Source organism: Engystomops pustulosus, chromosome 3, assembly GCF_040894005.1.
Source record: "Engystomops pustulosus chromosome 3, aEngPut4.maternal, whole genome shotgun sequence".
NCBI classification, from domain to species: domain Eukaryota; kingdom Metazoa; phylum Chordata; class Amphibia; order Anura; family Leptodactylidae; genus Engystomops; species Engystomops pustulosus.
The window spans coordinates 105,171,634-105,192,171 of NC_092413.1; the positions used below are offsets into that span (position 1 = coordinate 105,171,634).

General features: G+C 40.3%; 1 protein-coding gene across 2 annotated transcripts in view; it reads left to right on the top strand.

Moving 5' to 3' along the window:
- The window catches only part of ROS1 (ROS proto-oncogene 1, receptor tyrosine kinase), a 123,646-nt gene that overhangs the window by 22,486 nt on the left and 80,622 nt on the right, over positions 1 to 20,538 (top strand). For both annotated transcript variants that reach the window (XM_072141714.1, XM_072141715.1), the window contains 7 exons: positions 1,833 to 2,040; positions 3,833 to 3,909; positions 11,861 to 11,977; positions 13,312 to 13,496; positions 15,719 to 15,816; positions 15,966 to 16,489; positions 19,286 to 19,492. In XM_072141714.1, the coding sequence (XP_071997815.1) occupies positions 1,833 to 2,040; positions 3,833 to 3,909; positions 11,861 to 11,977; positions 13,312 to 13,496; positions 15,719 to 15,816; positions 15,966 to 16,489; positions 19,286 to 19,492 (1,416 nt within the window). The remainder of the gene's footprint in view (positions 1 to 1,832; positions 2,041 to 3,832; positions 3,910 to 11,860; positions 11,978 to 13,311; positions 13,497 to 15,718; positions 15,817 to 15,965; positions 16,490 to 19,285; positions 19,493 to 20,538) is intronic.

Here is a 20,538-nt window from a genome sequence, read left to right on the forward strand (position 1 = left end):
GCCTGAAGTCAGGATAATCAAGTGCTGCACCATCCCCCAGCTGCTGTGTATGAGTGATCCAGCTCAGGTTGATTAGTCATGTCTTAACTAAGCTCCATGTGTAATGACAAGCTCTGTGTGCGATGTGTTTATGAAGACAACCATTCTGAACCAGCTTTCCCAAGGTCCTGAATTTTATAATTGTTTGTTCAGCTACAGCATTCTCAAGGTATGTTTGGTTCATAATGCATCAAATCAAATGGTAGGTTTCCTTTAATATGTATCAACATGTTACATTAGACATGAAACAGAAGATAAGTCAGCCGTGTATGCTAAACGGGTTACAAACAGACCTTGCTAGCAGCTTTTTGCGGACAGTTTACACCGCTACTTCCACAGATGTGGACATAAATCAACTAACCTGCTCTAAAATTTGCAGGATGGATGCTTGGTATGCACCATACCTCACTGCACCGTTTCTGTGCAAAATGCAGATCTATGGTGACTGTGATACCTATTTATACTCATTATTTCGTTTAACCCCTTCCCGACGCGCGCCGTACTAGTACAGCGCGCGCCGAGTCCCGGTGCATGGAGATGGCCGCATGGGCGCCGCCATCTTGTCGTGGATCGCTGCTCCCCGATGATGTCACGGGGAGTGGCGATCCATCACCATGGTAACCTCGGGTGTTCCGAATACCCGAGGCTACTTCGTTTTAACCCATGCATTACAATGTGCTAATTGCACATTGTAATGCATGGGGAGTAAAATCCACATATACTGCCATACTGTAGTATGGCAGTATATGATAGGATCGATCAGACTACCTAGGGTTAGAGTACCCTAGGGAGTCTGAAAAATAGTAAAAGTAAAAATAAAAAAAAGTAAAAAAAAAAAAATTATAATAAAAAAACCTAAAAATTCAAATCACCCCCCTTTCCCTAAAACTGATATAAAAATAAATAAACAGTAAAAATCATAAACACATTAGGTATCGCCGCGTCCGAAAATGCTCGATCTATAAAAATATGATAATGTTTTTTCACTACGTTTAACCCCGTAACGGAAAATAGCGTCCAAAGTCGAAAATGGCGTTTTTTTGCCATTTTGAAAAATATAAAAAAATTAATAAAAAGTGATCAAAAGGTCGCACAGTCCCAAAAATTATAGTAATGAAAACGCCATCAAAATTCGCAAAAAATGACACTATCCACAGCTCCGTACACCAAAGTATGAAAAAGTTATTGGCCCCAGAAGATGGCAAAATAAAAAAAAAAAAATTTGTACAGGAGGTTTTAATTTTTTTAAATGTATGAAAACATTATAAAACCTATACAAATTTGGTATCCACGTGATCGTACCGACCCAAAGAATAAAGTAGACATGTCATTTGGGACGCAGAGTGAAAGCTGTAAAATCCAAGCCCACAAGAAAACGTCACAAATGTGGTTTTTCACCATTTTCACTGCATTTGGAATTTTTTCCCGCTTCCCAGTACACGCCATAGAATATTAAATACCGTCGCTATTAAGTGCAATTTGTTACGCAGAAAATAAGCCATAACACAGCTCTTTATGTGGAAAAATAAAAAAGTTATAGATTTTTGAAGTTGGTGAGTGAAAAATGGAAGTGAAAAAACTAAAAAAGGCCAAGTCGTTAAGGGGTTAATTTGTGCCAGAAAGTTGCACTAGAAAAATGGTGCGACTTGTGTCCAAGACATATACCCTATGGTGCAGATGTGGCATACTATACATAAGAGACTATTTTTTTAGCACAGACTAGACAAGAATGGGTATGTTTCTCAGTTTATCTCCCCACTTTTTCTTTATTTGCATGTGTTTGTGTTTTTCAGTTCCTTCCTCTGCACCCCTGATTGAAAACCTACATAGTTTTAGCAGCGACACAATAGAGGTCAGCTGGCTTCCACCACTTTTTCCAAATGGACCTATTGTTGGATATAAATTGACACTTTCAGTTGATGGAGAAATTCCTAACCTTGTTTCCGTGATTGAGAGGCAACATTTTCAATTTTACGGTACAAAACCAACAACATCTTACAGGTAATAAATAGAAATGAACAAAATATCGCCTAGTGACAAAAAATATAAATGGCATTATAAAAATCCTATGCACAATAAAGAGCCAACATTTATCAAAATCCTTATACCATAGAATATTTTCCTATACCATTCTAGGCTCATGAGACAATGGGGCTTATTTACTAAGGGTCCCGCAACCGAATTTTCGTCGGGTTTCCCGACTTTTCTGGTATTGCGCTGGGGATTGTGTCGTACACAATCTGATTTTGGTGCATTGGTCCCGGCTTTCATGCAACAGAAATCGGTGGTTGGGCCGTCGGACGATCCGACGGATCCGACTAAGCGCGGGGTTTAACATTTAAATTTGTGTCGCATCCAATGCAATTACATACACCGACAAGAAGATGATGATGATGATTGGGAAGGCGACACAATCAGGAAATCGGGCGCACAATCTTCTTGAATCGCGGCAGATGTGCATTCCGGCAGATATTCCGGATCGGGGATCGTGCAGGAAATGTGCCCAATTGTAGTCAAACTGGGTACCACAGCAAATATCAGAATAGACTCCACGTTTAGAGATTGCTGAAAATTGGAGCATCTTTGTGTTGGACAGGATTTGAGGATAGAACTTAGGTTGACAAAGCTACAAAACTACTATGTAATGGTTTAAATCAAAGCATATGCATGTCCCTGTCAAAGTCCAGGGATTTGTGGAAGCTGGTGGAAAGGGTTGAGAAATCGCTGATGAGGCCTAATGTAGATACAGGCAGTCCCCGGGTTACATACAAGATAGGGTCTGTAGGTTTGTTCTTAAGTTGAATTTGTATGTAAGTCGGAACTGTATATTTTATCATTGTAATCCCAGCCAGAACTTTTTTTGGTCTCTGTGACAATTGGATTTTAAAAATGTTGGTTGTCATAAGAATCAGGATTAACAATAAAGCTTCATTACAGACGCCTGTGATAACTGTTACAGCTGATCATTGTAGCCTAGGGCTAAAGTACAATAAATTACCAATATCCAGTGGTCCGTTTGTAACTAGGGGTTGTATGTAAGTCGAGTGTTCTTAAGTAGGGGACCGCCTGTAAATGTACTAGTAAAAGTGACCAGGGCCAAGCATCCCATAAAATTATATATATCAAGAGAGGAATAGATTCTCATGACATAGTCTTACCCTTATATAAATCCCTGGCAGACCACACATGGGTTATTGTGTACAGTTTTGGGCATGAAAAGGACATTGTAGAACTGGAATGGGTGCAGGGGGAATAGGAGGACTAGAAACTTTTTAGGGGAATAGGGGGACTAGAATACAATGATAAATTACTAAACTTATGGTTATTCGGCTGAGGTTGAGGGGTGACCTCATTACAATGTACAAATACCTGAACGGGCAGTACAAGGATCTCTCCAAAGATCTTTTTATACCTAGGCCTGTGACCAGGACAAGGGGGCATCCTCTACACCTAGAGGAGAGGCGATTCTATCTTCAACATAGACAAAGGTTCTTTACTGTAAGAGCAGTGAGACTATGGAACTCTCTGCGGACTCTATGTACATGTTCAAGAGGGACCTGGATGCCTTTCTGGAGAGAAAAAAATATCACAGATTATGGGGATAAAGCATTTATTTAATTCTTAAAGGTTGGACTTGATGGACTTGCGTCTTCTTCTGGCCTTATATACTATGATTCTATGATACCCTATTGTCACGAAAAGTAGCTATGGCTGTACCCTCCTGTCCCCCAGGTTCTATTGGACCATTGAAGTACATTTTCTCAAATATTGAGCATTATTTTAATCTTTATAGGTTTTCCATTACCGCAGTAAATAAAGAAGGAGAAGGCCCTGCTGCAGAAGCTAATATTACCACTTTGGGACCTACAGGTACAGTTGGCATTTGGATTACAGCTTTAGCACAAATAACACACATACAATATATACTGTAGCTCCCCGTGTTGCCCAGTATATTAAATAACTGCTCTTATCTATAACAAAATAGAATGGGTTAACAAAAATATTTTATTTGTATTTTTCTCTATGTCTGTATCTCTCTGTCTCAGACTGTCTCTGGCACTGACTGTCTTTGAACAACTCTGTTTGTCTCTGACTGAGTTTGTATCCGACTGTCTCTGACTGTGCCTGTCTCTGCCTGTTTCTGTCTTTGACCGTTTCTGAGTCTGAGTGTCTCTGACTGTATCTGTCTCCAACTGTCTCTGACTGTGTCTGACTATTTTTGTCCCTGAGTGTCTCTGAATGTGTCTGTCTGTTTCTGACTATCTCTGTCTCTGATTCTGTGTTTCTTTGACTATCTCTTATTATGTCTGACTTTCTCAGACTGTCTCTTACTTTCTCTGACTTTCTCAGACTGTCACTGTATCTGACTGTCTCTGACAGTCACTGATTGTCTCTGACTTTCTCTGACTATGTCCGTTTCTGTCTCTGTCTGTCTCTGAGCATCTCTGTATTTGTCTCTGTATTTGTGACTGTCACTCTGTCTATGGGGGGATTTATCAGAAGTGTCTGAGAGCAGAAATGTGTAGTTGCCTACGGCAACCAATCAGGGTTAGAGTTTCATTTTCCCACAATTATAAAATTAGAGCTGATCTATGATTGATTTCCATGGGCAACTGGAACAGTTTTCTGATAAATCTCCCCTATCTCTGAATCCCTATCCATCCTACCTCACACATAAGCTGTCTTATACTAATTGCATATAGAAACCAATCAAAGCTCAGAGCTCATATTAATTACCTATGGCAAAACAGCAATTAATCACGGTTCAGCTTCTAACTGTCACAGCAGTCAGTAGACAATGGCTACTGTATATGGTGGTTAATATGTGAATTTTGGAAAGTGCTCAGTTAAAATTTTGTCTCAAAACCTAACCTATTATGTATTCTGAGTCACAAAGAGCACTGTTCAAAATTTGGTGATTGTAAAAGCAGTGCAGGTTCCTTTAGCGGACATACGTACACACACATATATACAGCTTTATGTAATATGTGTATATATATATATATATATATATATATATATATTAGATACATAGATATTTAGATATTAGATAAATAGATAATATTTGGTGCACGTCCCAGAAAGCGGACCAACAGTCCCTACAAGGGACTGGAAAGAAAAATGCAGCACTCTGAGATAAACTTCATAGGGGCTCATTTACTAAGGTCCCGCAGAGCGCACTTTCACCGGATATTCTGACGTTTTCGGATTTGCACAGCTGTGATAGGGATTTAGAAAGGGATTTTGGCGCACACGATCAGAATTTGGTGCAGCGGTGCCGGCTTTCGTGGGACACAGATCAGGGGGCGGATCTGACTGATTTGGACAGACCGCAGGATGTAACTTAAAAATTGTGTCACAAGACATGCACTTACATAAACCGGGAAGAAGATGGTGAACTCCAGCGTACCTGATCAGGATAGCGGCACATTCTGGAAATCGTGCGCACGATCTTATTGAATCGCGGCACAGTGCGTTGTCGTCGGACAATGCACTGCCTTGCACATGCTCCTGGTCACATGTTTATCTCGGCGTGCTGCCATTTTCTTATATATATATATGTGTGTGTGTGTGTGTATATATGTATGTATTATGGTCTATTATAATGTATCCATAGAAAAAAATACAGATCAAAGTTGGCTTTTAGCATTTCTTCTTGGGGACAGTTTACCTGTTTCCTTAAAGAATACCTACCATTTAAATGAACCCATCCAGGTCAGTGCGATGTCACAGTCACTGAATTCAGCCGCTGCACGCTGCACAGACCTGGCGCCGCAGCCAGAGGGATCGCATAGAAGACTCGCGCGGGCCGCAGGAAAGGTCAGTTTAGATTTTTAATTTTTTTTAATCAACTGTCCGGGGATCCGGCTCCATAACGGGTCGGGGATCCGGCTCTTTAAGAGGGCACAGGGGCTGGTGGCTAAATACTTGGGCAGGGGCTGACAGGATACAAATAGGGGCAAGGGCTGACAGGCTACAAATTGGGGCAGGGGCTGACAGGCTACATATAGGGGCAGGGGCTGACAGGCTACATATAGGGGCAGGGGCTGACAGGCTACGTATAGGGGCAGGGGTTGACAGGCTACATATAGAGGCAGGGGCTGACAGGCTACATATTGGGGCAGGGGCTGACAGGCTACATATTGGGGCAGGGACTGACAGGCTATATATTGGGGCAGGGGCTGACAGGCTATGTACTACTGGGGGCTGGCTGGCGGCTATATAATACTGGGGGCTGCTGGCTATATACTATTGGGGGCTGCTGGCTATATACTACTGGGGGATTGGTGGCTATATACTGGGGGGGGGCTGTGACCAATGCATTTCCCATCCTCAGCTTATACTCAAGTCAATAGGTCTTCCCAGTTTTTTGTGGTAAAATTAGGGACCTCGGCTTATACTCGGGTCGGCTTATACTCGAGTATATACGGTAAATAGCCTTTAAATAGCCTTGTAAATGTATATGAAACTCACACTTAGTGAGTCCTGCATTATCAATTTTACTTGCACTACCTCCTTGTTCCTGATGGGTCTTACTACTATAACATGCTGCTGTGTGGGATATTGAGAGAGAGAGCTCTGTTACATCATTGGGCACTTAATATAATGTGACCAGGGTGATGTAATCTAAGGCCCTTTTACATCAACCCAATGTATGTATCAGATCACGTGAAATCACAGCATGTATCCATGGACTTCTGATCCTCTCCAAGCTTCCATGGAAGCATGCTGTGATTTCATATGATCAGATACATACATGGAGTAGACATTGCAAATATGACTCGGTAAAGGACCTTAGTTGACATCACCCTGGTTACATGACATGCTGAGAAGAGGCACGGGACATAGGGAGGAGTGGATGAGAACGGCCGGCTAAGCATGACACGTCCACTCTAATGCCAAGCAATATAAGATAAAGTTGATTTATGGAGATGGAGTATGGAGTAACTATTTTTAGCTAAAAGAAGTCTGTCAGTTAGTTGATAGGGCTCTATGGGAAACTGTCCCCAGCTGTATATGAAATACATAACTTTGTTTTTCCAGAAACAGTGCCTTAACAGTGCAAGACAGTATCCTAGTAAGGGAGGCTGCTGGACACTACATATATTGGTATATAAATATGGTACTGTGAGTACATGTTGGTGTAGCATATATGTGTATTTTCAAGTAAAAAAAAGAAAGGTAATGGAGCAGCACTTGTGTATCTATAGTGGTAGGTGCCATTCTTCCAAAGGTTCTGACAAAACCAACAGCTATCCTTTGAAGAAATGGCGATGAAGCAGCATTTATTCCACCGAATCAACGCAACGTTTCACCTTCTCGATGAAGGCATTATCAAGTGTAAGCTGCAGGACATGGGTGGCAACGTGATTTTAGGTGTATAGGGGCACCAATCCAAAGTTTGCACCAGAGCCCAGTTGTGTTTCATTACACCACTGCATATTAAATACTATCGTTCTCAGCCTTCTGTCCCCATCTTAGGGAATTACACTGTGTTATCATAGTGCTACCTAGGAGTTCTAGCTATTCTCTATAGTTTTGTCCATGAAGAGATGTAGTACAAGCACAGAAATACCCTTTGTGCTTACCACACATTATTACCCATAATACAGCAGTGCTCATACCTTGGATTCAATCACATGGTCATTGCAATATTCCAGCCAAAGAATGGCCTGTAGTACAATATAATCTGCAACAGAACCTTACATATAGTAGTGGTTCAGAAATCATCAACATATGTCGCATACCAGAATAGAGTCAGGAATACAGGGAACCAGATCCTTATTTGCCAACAATAAGGAAATCCAAAGAAAAATGCACCCCTGTCCTAAAGAATATTATTGTCCTAGCCATTATGATTACACATAAGCTATCAAAGTACATTTCTTAATTAATAAAAATACAAGTTATTGAAGGGGCTTTCTTGGCTGATTTACTATGAGTGACCTATCCATAAGTTAGGTCACTAGTAGCTGATCAGTAGGGGTGCGACACCCGAACATATAGACATGTGAATTAGAACCTATCAGTCAGAAAAACAGTGATACAGTGAGATACTTGTTCTTTCACTACTGTATGGCAGATCCTGGTTTAACAGCTGGATATAAATAGTTAATATATTTATTGAGGATGTAACAATTATTGCACACAGAGAACTGTGTAATATTTAACAAGGTATGGGTCATAAAAATTACGCAGACATCCTTAACAAATGTTAAGCAGCCACTGACACAAATATGTAACGCAACACTACATAGTGAACATTGATTTAGTCATTTAGTCAACATTGATGTTGATTTAGACCTTTGTAGTTTTTTTTTTTTCGATAATTCAAACAATGCGACTGCTTTCTATATGTGGCAAATCAGCAAAACACAAATAACAAAACACAAAAAGAAAAAGCTCTCCTCTTCCCATCCCTGAGGGCTCTAACAATGCACAGAAAACACCTCAGAAGCCTCAGTCAAACAACACATAAACAGAAAAGAAACTCCAGCAACTTGATAGTCACCTAAAGGGCATCTACCACCATCATGGATTGTAAACCAAGCACACTGACATACTGGTGTGCGCCCCCTCTGTCAGGATCTGCTCTTATTTTTACAAAAGCAAGGTTTTAAAAATTGTGCAAATGATCCTGAGGGACTCCAGTCTCCATAGATGTTAATGGAGCCTGGGGCCCCTCCGTCTCATTTGAATTATATTACAAACCTTTTTTTGCAAAAACAAGGGCCTAAGAAGCTAAAATAAAAACAGAACCTCCCAGAGGGGGTACACACTAGTATGTAAGGTTTACAATCCTTGATCCTGGAGGTAGATGTCCTTTAACAAGATCTATAAAAGCATTACATAAGGGTACATACAGACAGAACTTCAGGTAACTTTGAACCTACGAGTATCGCCTTGTTCATGGTCTGCATTGGATTAGACAAAACACATTTAAAATGCCTGCCATCCTAGTTGCATGTGACATCACCCTCCCATCATCATAATCACGTGGTGGTCAGGAGACACCCTTCCGGGAACAAACAGATTAAAATAAAATAAAAACTCACATAGTACAAACATGTTGCATAAGGTAAGTAGACACAAAATTTTAATGTATTTACAAATAAAAATTGTCTGAGGTGCAGACTTATAATTTAACAAACATTAGCAGCAGCAAGCATAGTATGTAAGTACATCCGAAATATGGTAATATTAATTCATTTAGAAATTTATGCGGCATTCTCACATATTATGGGTTGACCATAATTTCCCAATTTTCAAAAAAAATTATATAATTCTGAGTTAAATATGCATTCATTGGCAAGACATATATACATTCTGCCAAGATATATATCATAATGCAATACTCAAGTATATCTACAGTGTCATAATAATATAATTCTCTTATATTAAATAAGAATGGAAAAATTTAATTAATAGCCAAAATTTAATTATCAAAAATATAAAAAACTTTATTCCCAATTTTGACGGAATGTATGTTCTATTTGTAGCATAGGAAAAAAATGATCTGTAGTTGAAAGAAAACCACATACTTTACAGTGCGAATGAAAGCACCTATGATTACCATATTTTTCCAACTACAGGCGGTCCCCTACTTAAGAACACTCGACTTACATACAACCCCTAGTTACAAACGGACCTCTGGATATTGGTAATTTATTGTACTTTAGTCCTAGGCTACAATAATCAACTATAAAGGCGTCTGCAATGAAGCTTTATTGTTAATCCTGGTTCTTATGACAACCCAACATTTTAAAAATCGAATTGTCACAGAGACCAAAAAAGTTCTGGCTGGGATTACAATGATAAAATATACAGTTCCGACTTATATACAAATTCAACTTAAGAACAAACCTACAGACCCTATCTTGTATGTAACCCGGGGACTGTCTGTATAAGAATATATATATATATAAACCGTACTGACAGACAACAGCTGCCTTGAACTGTGCACAGGTCTACCACCTGCTGGTCATTCATCCTTATAATCAGGTGCGCCTTATAGTCCAGTGTGCCTTATATATGAACTGCACTTCTGCCTTGAACTGTGCACAGGTCTGCCACCTGCTGGTCATTCATCCTTAAATCAGGTGCGCCCTATAGTCCAGTGCGCCTTATATATGAACCGCATTTACAGACAACAGCTGCCTTGAACTCTGCACAGGTCTGCCACCTGCTGGTCATTCATCCTTATATCAGGTGCGTCTTATAATCTGGTGTGCCTTATATGAACCTAAATGTTTTAGCAGGCATTTATTGATGGTGTGCCTTATACTCCAGTGCGCCTTATAGTCCAAAAAATACTGTACCTGGAAAATGTAACCAGCTGTACTTTTTCTTTGAGATGCATTAACTCATAAATAGGCTTGGAGACACCATCAAGCCTAGTGTTGGTGCACTTCTGGAAATATGCCTCACTGTCTTGCTTTTTTATAAAAAATCTTCAACCTTTTATCAACTAATAGATTAGAACGATTTATAGTTTGATCTTCTTATGGGCGGTGACTAGATCCTTTTGTTTATATTTTCTTTCTGCTTTGTATGTAGAATCGTGGCATTGGCTGTTTAGGGAGAGTGCATCTCCCACACACCGTTATATGCGGCCATTTTCATATATATCGTGTTTTCCCGAAAGTAAGACAGTGTCTTACATTCTTTTTACCCTCATTGGATCCTGCATTGAGGTCAAGCCCCCGCCGGCCGACTCCCGCCAGCAGCCACCAATCCCCCCTCAGCTCCGGTTCCCCCTGCCTCTGTATGTTGTCCATGGTCCTGAAGCAGGTACAATTTACTACGTCTAACTTTCAGGGTACGTCTTACATTAGACGACCCCCTTACACCCCAGCTACGTCTTACTTTCGGGGGTGTCTTACTATCGGGGAAACACGGTAACCTAAACTGTGTCTGAAGAAGGTTTGTCTGTGAGGACCAAAACGTCTCATATTTGTTTGCTGTGAAAGCAATGATAAACAAAGCAAGAAAGCCTTAATTCATAAGTATGACTGGAAATTCTACTATTTGCATCAGAACGGATTTGGTCCCTTTATTCATTTTTTTAAAAAGGGATGTGCAGCTGAATTATTTGACTCTAGTTTCTTAATTTTAGACATTTGGGACATTTAGATCTTTTATTTTTTTTAATTGGATATCGTGGGTGTGGAAGTGTTGGATGTCATGGTTTTCTTATTTTATTTAAAATCCTTAACAATCCTTAACTACAGACAATGTACCCCATCATACAGAAATTAAGAACAGATCTGAATTTATACATACATATGGCAAATAGATACTATGTACTCATTGAAACTATTATTCTAACTACTTGCCTGACAGTTTCTGGACTGTAATTGTGATAAGTGCTATATGTATGTGAAACACTTCATTGGCTTTATATTTATTCACTGGGAAGATATCTACACCCAGATGACCAGTCATGTGATGTGTCATGTGTTTTCAACCCCCATGCATACATAGAGGAAATTTCCATTTAGATTAGAACCAGCATCTGTTCAATTTTCTCATGTGGAGCTTGGCTATGGCCATTGATCATTCATTACAAAGCATTAGCACTAGCCATAGAATAATCACTTTATCTGAGACACCATACAAATCCAACTGAGATAAAAATCACACAAATCGCATGGAAGCAAGAATCAGCAGACATTTCCATGGAAACGTAATAACTTTGGTGAAGCTTCATGGGATAGCTCAATGCAGTCTTGCTTCAGCATAACACACAAATTTGTGCTATGCTGCCAAGACCATTACAATTGACAAATGCAATCTTCACATCTGATCACGCTTTGTTTAGTTCCAGATAAGTCTCAGTGGTTCTTTATATCAAGAAATGACACTCTTAAACACTGGGAAAACCTGAAGAATAATGTGCATGAAGCTCAGTGTCTTACAACACGCAGCAGAATACACAGTAAGTGTGCACTCCATTGTGATTTATGTTTGAAAGAAATGAACAACGCAATTTTTAAACACCTTAAAGAGGACCTGTCATCCATAAAAAACGCTCTAGGAGCTACTTACTAATGTAAGCAGCTCCTAGCGCTACCCCATTTTTAGCAGTGATAAACTGCTAGCTTTATCAGAACCCTCCGATAAAGATAGCAGACTCTGCCACACAGTACCATAGTAACGCCGAACCGCGCTAAAAACAGTCTGCATATTCATGAGGGGGTGGATCTAAGAGGCGGTGAGTTCTGCATAAAGCCCATAAGTCACTCTCGGCTTATGGAGTAGGAGGAGTGGTCCAGGGAAGAAGCACCGCCTCAGACCGCCCCCTCATGAATATGGCCTACCGCTTGGAGCATTCCTATTGTACTGCGCAGCAGTATCTGCTAGCTTTATCGGAGGGTTCAGGTAAAGCTAGCAGTTTAACACTGCTAAAAATGGGGTAGCGCTAGGAGCTTTAGTAAGCAGCTCCTAGTGCCTTTTTTATGGGTGACAGGTAGCCCAGGCAGATGCCCCACAGTATACAAGAAGCCCAGGCACATGCCCCCAGTAGATTGGTATCCCAGCACACTGCCCAATAGTAGACAGTTAGTCCAGGCACATGTCCCCAGTAGACAAGTATCCCAGGCACATGCTCCACAGTATACAGGTAGACCAGACAATACCCCCAGTATTAAGAAGTACAGGATAAATAAAAGAAAACTCACCTTCCCACACTCTCTGCAGCTGGCTCCTCCTATCCATTTCCTGTGATACAATCTTCGCCTCCTGGAACCTGGGTTATAGAGTAGTACACCGCCGTTTATTCTTTCTTCTCTATGATTCACGGCGCCTGGATCGCACACACACAGAACTGATTGCTACTGTCCCAGTATGGAGGCGAAAGTGGCATCTTAGGAAATCACTTAGAAGGAAGCTCCAAGGGTAATTTGGAGGAGGGGAGAGGTCATAGTGTACCATGTGCTGCTGCTTATTCTCTGCACAGAGAGACAACTGCAGTAAGCTCTGCCCCTTCCTCTGCACAGTTTACCAATAAAGCTGCCTGCTGCTGATTGGAGCACAGACCATACAGAGTGTATATAGGTGGTGTGAAAGGCCATGGGCTTCCCAGGAGCATCGGGCCCCAGGCGACCCTAATGGGGATCCGCCATTGGTGGCCAACACCCACTGTCCATATTATAAACAGGCATTTGTCAAAATACAAAGTAATGTTTGAAAAAGTTTGAATGCAGTATGTCATGATCACCTTTTTTTATTAAGTGTTTTTGTTTGTGCTTAACCAACTTTATTTCTGCCTAGGTGTCTCAGTTAATGTGCATACCCAAGCAGTTTTTTTTTCAGAGGACAATTATATATGGTATAAAGAGGCAAGCAAGATATCAGAGTCATCTGGTCTCAAGACATTTTATATAGGTCACTGGACTGTAACTTCTTTATCTATAGACTGGTTAAATGAAAAGATATATTTTGTCATGGATAAGCAGGTGAGCAAGTTGTCTGCATGGATCGGTATGCTAGGTTTATATGAATAGGTATGAATTTTATAGGTATGCATGTGTACAGAGGCAAATATATATATACATAGATATAACTTCACCACAAAAAAAGCCAAAATGTAGAATGCATAGAATGATTGTCACGGCGAGGACAACGCTGCCTTGTCACGTGACTTGGGGTGCGACTGTAGGGGTTAATTTAGCCTACTTAAACTGGAGCTTACCTTTCCGTCAGAACACAAATTGAGCATAAATCACACCTCATACAGATCCAGCACTCCTGATCCGCTGCTACCACTTATTTCATTTACACTGGGACCAACAAGTATCCGACTCTACATCCGATTTCCGTCACGTGCATGCCAGCGCCGATGCGCCACAATCCGATCGTGTGCGCCAAAATCCCGGGACAAATCAGGGAAAATCGGCGCAAATCGGAAATATTAGCCCTTAGGCCTCTTCCACACTAGCGTTGCGTTTCACGTCAGGGTGCAATGCGTGAAAAACTGACGTTTTTGCTGCGTTTTTGTTTCATTTTTGTTCGCGTTTTTTTGCGTTTTCGTTGCGTTTTTCACGCGCGTTTTTTTAAGTCAATGGGACTTTTTCGAAGGGACCAAGGTTCGGGAATAAAATGTTTAATTTAATTGAAAAAGAATGTCTTCTGATAAGATAGCAGATGTATGCAAACATCTACCATCTATTCTTCACTGTTCCGCGCGCGTATATTATCTCCCGACAAGTTAGCAGATGTGAAGAACATTGAAGAATAGAATAAAAACAGTGAACACAGTGAACACAGGATCATTTAAGTGAAAAACACAGTGCAGAACACAGTGCAGAATAGATTACAGATGTTCGGCACATCTGCTTACTTGTCGGGAGATACGCGCGGAGCGGTGCGAACAAAATAGCATGTGAAGAACAATATATATGTGTGAAGAAGACATTGCAGATGTATGGAAACATCTGCAATGTGTTCTTTACACACATATATATTGTTCTTCACATGCTATTTTGTTCGCACCGCTCCGCGCGTATCTCCCGACAAGTAAGCAGATGTGCCGAACATCTGTAATCTATTCTGCACTGTGTTCTGCACTGTGTTTTTCACTTAAATGATCCTGTGTTCACTGTGTTCACTGTTTTTATTCTATTCTTCACTGTTCTTCATTGTGTTTTTTTAATTATTTGATCGTTCGCGAGCAGGGGAAATACTGTTATACTGGTCACCTAGCAACCCTTACGTTTAAAACGCATTGCACTCGCATTGCACTTGCAATGTTTGCGAGTGCAATGCGTTTTTGATACGTCCCCATAGACTTGAATGGGGCGTGAAAAATGCGCGTGAATCGCAAAAATAGAGCATGCTGCGATTTTGACGCGCGTGCAAACGAACGCAAGCACGCGCGTGCAAAACCACGCAAATGAAGAAAGACCCATTGAATACAATGGGACAGAGTGCAATGCAAGTTCTGCGCGTCAAATGCACGCGCAGAACTCACGCGTGAAAAACGCCAGTGTAGAAGGGGCCTTAGTAAATGACCCCCTATGAGTTTGCAGAGCTTATCAGGACCAAAATTAAAGTGAAGTCTTTAATACAAAAAAAAGTTGTCCCGTGCTTCTAAAAGATGTTAAAACTAAAGAATTACAAAATAAAATGACACACAACATAGCAAAACAGTTATAAAATAAAACAGGAGAAAAATACAAGAAACTTACAAATTACAAAATTAAATTAAAGAAATTCCTGATACCCTGGCTTGTCCGGCAGCCTCCATTTGGTTCAGGTTTCAATGTGACCCCAGATGAAGCAAGGTGATACATGTGTCGGGTGGGGTCCACCTTTGGTCTGTATATACCTGTGTATGTGTTCCTTGTTCTCTGTTATTCCTCTGGGTAATGTGCAATACTTGTTTGTAAGCAAATCCCTTCTGAGGACTATAACCTTCAATACAAGATTATTGTGATTTATTCGTTATGTATATTTAGTTATTTTGACCATTGGTGGACCTTATTAGTGTATGTTTTCTTTTTAAATGGATTTATTTTTAATTGCTCTAATAAGTCATTTTATGCTTTCTACATTTTGGTTATTGTTTTTTTGTGGCTTTATTTGATTTTGGAAACAACCCATTTGATTTGGTTGGGGTGCATTGTGTCTGTGTATTTTTAATGTTTATGATGTTTACATGCTTGCTTCTTTTTTGTAGATACATACATGCAGTTTAATGAATTGTACCTCTACTGCTATTATTTCATTACAAGATGTTCAGGATCCCAAGAAAATAGGAGTTGATCCATATAATGGGTATCTATTTTATTTTATTTGTTTATATTCTATAGTTTTTATGACTTCAATACATTGGGTTATATATATGGTTCATACTCGTTTTATTGTATTCTGTTAAGAGTAGTTTTTTAGTTGAACTTTAATATCGTTGCAATTTTTTTGTCTAGCTATTTATTCCTTCTTCTGGAGGATGGGATTCACAGAATGATTCTCCCTGAACCTTCCATCAAGAGTAACATAACAGAGCATATTGTAAAACACAATGACATTCAAGATTTCATCCTCACTGTCCAGTCCAAGAGAATAGTATATGCATGGAAAATTGCTCCAGACACGTTCCATTTGATGTCTGCTTTCCTGGATGGCTCTGATGATAAACGCTTGAGACAAATCCATGATGACTCAATTTTGGGAATAAAAAGCTTTCTTTATTTCAATGACTTTTTAATGTACACAGACGGAGATACTGTGTGGTATGAAGAAATGTTTATGGGTAGTTACTGGTACAATGTGTATTTATTGACCTGTAAGAGAGCAGATACTTCATCATCAGACTATAATAACTTGGTATTATATGGACAGTCTACACAGCCTGTACCTTTTCCAGGAATTCCTGAAGATGTCTTGGTGGTATTTGGAACAAAATCAGTTCAAGTTTTTTGGAAGCCACCAAAGTTAACAGTTGGAACCAGTAAGTCATGTTAACATATTCTGACAATACTTTTGTGGTTTATCCTTAAAATCTTCCTTTTATCTTTAAAATCTTGACTTTCAAAGCAGCAGCAGTAGTAACTATTATTCCACTGAGCCCAAGTGCATAATGAGGCTCATTTACTAAGGCCCCTTCTCCACTGGCGTTTTTCACGCGCGAGTTCTGCGCGTGCATTTGACGCTCAGAACTCGCATTGCACTCTGTCCCATTGTATTCAATGGGTCTTTCTCCATTTGCGTGGTTTTCAACGCGCGTGCTTGCGTTCGTTTGCACGCGCGTCAAAATCGCAGCATGCTCTATTTTTGCGATTCACGCGCATTTTTCACGCACCATTCAAGTCTATGGGGACGTATCAAAAACGCATTGCACTCGCAAACATTGCAAGTGCAATGCGAGTGCAATGCGTTTTAAACGTAAGGGTTGCTAGGTGACCAGTATAACAGTATTTCCCCTGCTCGCGAACGATCATTTAATTAAAAAAACACAATGAAGAACAGTGAAGAATAGAATAAAACCAGTGAACACAGTGAACACAGTGACCACAGGATCATTTAAGATAAAAACACAGTGCAGAACACAGTGCAGAATAGATTACAGATGTTCGGCACATCTGCTTACTTGTCGGGAGATACGCGCGGAGCGCTGCGAACAAAATAGCATGTGAAGAACAATATATATGTGTGAAGAAGACATTGCAGATGTATGGAAACATCTGCAATGTGTTCTTTACACACATATATATTGTTCTTCACATGCTATTTTGTTCGCAGCGCTCCGCGCGTATCTCCCGACAAGTAAGCAGATGTGCCGAACATCTGTAATCTATTCTGCACTGTGTTCTGCACTGTGTTTTTATCTTAAATGATCCTGTGGTCACTGTTTTCACTGTGTTCACTGGTTTTATTCTATTCTTCACTGTTCTTCACATCTGCTAACTTGTCGGGAGATAATATATGCGCGCGGAACAGTGAAGAATAGATCGCAGATGTTTGCAACTTATCAGAAGACATTATTTTTCAATTAAATAAAACATTTTATTCCCGAACCTTGGTCCCTTTGAAAAAGTCCCATTGACTTAAAAAAACGCGCGTGAAAAACGCACCGAAAACGCAAAAAAACGCGAACAAAAATGAAACAAAAACGCAGCAAAAACGTCAGTTTTTCACGCATTGCACCCGCACGTGAAACGCAACGCTAGTGTGCAAGAGGCCTAAGGGTTGTGGATCGCACTTTTGTCTGACTGTTTGTCTTTTTCGGGGATTGCACGGCTTGGACAAATATTTAACAGGTGTCTGCGCTGGAATTGTGTCGCAAGCAATTGTTTACTGGCGCAGCTGCACTGGCTTCCATGCAACGCAAATTAGGGGGCGTGTCGTCGGACCATCTTTCAAATTGTGTTGCAAGCTACTGAACTTACATGCACCACTTAAAAGATGGTGAACTCTGACCTACACGGGGAAACGACAAATGCACGATATCAGGCGCACAATCTTAGTGAATAGTCGGACAATGCACTTTCGGTGAACTCCAGCGGACGGGTAAGTGAAGGTGCCCCAATGTGTAAAATAGACCCCACTTAGAATATACCATTTATACTTATGGGCAGATTCACTCATAATGCAACTCATGCAATCACTTTCGGGCCAAGGGACCACAGGGCTTTACCCAGCAACATTTTTTTAAGAAGTTAGGAGTCAGATACCAACCCACATGCAACCTCCAAAATAGTTTAAAGCTATGACAGTTCTGTGCCACTGAGAACAAAGTTATGCATTAGGGGTACTGCAAGACATACAGAAACTCCTTGTACACCCTCGGTAAATAGTATGTGGAAGAGAATCTTGTTACATCAGTTAATTTTGCATCTGCTAAATCTATGTCCTAGCCTGAAGAAATAAAGAAGTTAACAGAAAATCATGCATTTTGAAGAGTCGGCTACAAAAATGGTGGCATTGCAATTTATAAATGGGGGTACTTCAGGAAACTACAGCAAAGGGGAATCATTCTAATGGGGCATTATATGTGGAGGGCTACAGAAGTTGGGACATTACAAAGATGTGGCTAAAGAAAATGGGCATTCATTTCACATGTCTTGCCTACCACCTCTTGTTTTGCCTCGCTCTTCTCCTGCCCTGACAATTGGTATGACCTAACCTTTTAGCACAGGTGTCTGCTGTGTGCACAGATGGACTTTTACTTAGCTGTTTTTGTTTTACACACTTGGGTTTATTTCTGATTTTTATTATCTGACCCTAATGTTTTTTGTTGGATCTTGGATGATGTATGCTTTTCGTATTGGGTTTACATTTTACTGCATGCACTGCATTTATCCAATACTGGACCAGGGAACCGACTCATTAGTGCCACCCAGACACCTGCCACGTGGCATATATTTTCTGACTTGTTTACTTGGCAGGAATGTGGGCCTTTATACTCAGTGCAGTATAAGATATATGATATGAGGTAGTTCGTTTTACAAGACATTGTTCACACTAATCCAGTTTGTGTTTAAATGTGTATGTGTGTACTTTTGAAATGGTTTTATATTTCTGCTTGTGTGTTTTGTCCTTTGTAATGACTAATAAAGCATTGTGCATTGTCACTTCAGTTTTGCCGCCTCATGACACACTAATTGTCTTTTGCTTTGTATCATAGTTGTTACACAAAACATAGATCCATATGCTTCTTGCTCCTGGAGAAAGAATGAAGGAGGTGTTACTTTATTGTAGCAGCATTCCATACAATATAAAATGATACAATTATTTTCTTTGAAAGGTCCCACAGCTTGGCAAAAGTGGAAATATGGAGTATCCATATTATCAGAACATGGAATAGAACAGACTGTCTCTAACATTAGTTTAGCTCAAATAATAGTGACTGGTCTGGAAGAATCCACACACTACCAAGTGAGAGTTCAGGCATCATCTCCTGCTGGTGAAAGCAAATGGACTGAGCTTGTTGCAGGAACAACTCTATGCCCAGGTGAGTTAATATGTCAGTATCCAAATTTAAAAATCAGACTACTGTATACTGCTACATTTAGGCATAGTGGATATGTTGTGAATTTCCAGTGCGGATTTGGAGAAAAGTCTCAATAGAACATTAATGTAAGTCCAGATCTTGTTTCTTGTATTCAGGGTCAAACTGTGGAGCCTAAGGCCCACCAGTGAAATTCATTCTGGGGGCCCACCTAGTGCTACATTGAAAATCATGCTAAACGTACCGTTTAGACCATGTTTACACAATACATTTTCTTTGCGTTTTGAAAGGCACTGCAAATGCATTAGGCAAAAATGCATCACCAATCACATTAGTCTTAATGATGATAAAAATTGAAGATGTATTTTGAGGTGCAAACACATTGGCCAGGAGCCAATGCACAGGCAGCCACTTATAGTGGCGCGATTCTTGACAGTGCATTCTCAACATGTCTGCGTCTTGGGAGGAGAAACTTCAGATGAACTTGATATACATTTTAAATAGCAATTCAATCTTGAGATCATGGACTTAAGTTCCAGTCAGCTCTAGCAAGCCAGCTCCTACCCTTCATCTACCCCTTTAAAATATTTTCCCCTCTAATATCCCCCTCATAATGTGACCCCTCCGATCTCTCATTTTGTCTTATAACCCCATTACATTTTGGGCCCTCATATCCCTCTTATATTGAGGAACTTCTCATCTTTCCCTCATTTTGTTTCCTCCATTCCTTATCCTTACCTTGTTTTCAATAAATTCGAAATAATAACAAACACCAGATACTCACCTGCTCCCATTTACCAGCAGCTCTCCTCTTCTCATCTTCCTCTTTGCTGTGATGCCGGCAGACATGATGACTTCATCACTCTATGCCTGCCGGCTTCACAGCTTCAGGGGAACATTGATGATGGAGAGAGAGAGCTCATTGCTCTCTCCAAAATCATGATATTCAACTATAAATGTGTCTTGGGTATTCGGACACAGATACAGTTGATGTCCGATCATGCCAGTAGGGGGCTGGTCTAGCAATGACAGAGGTGGAGTATTTATCA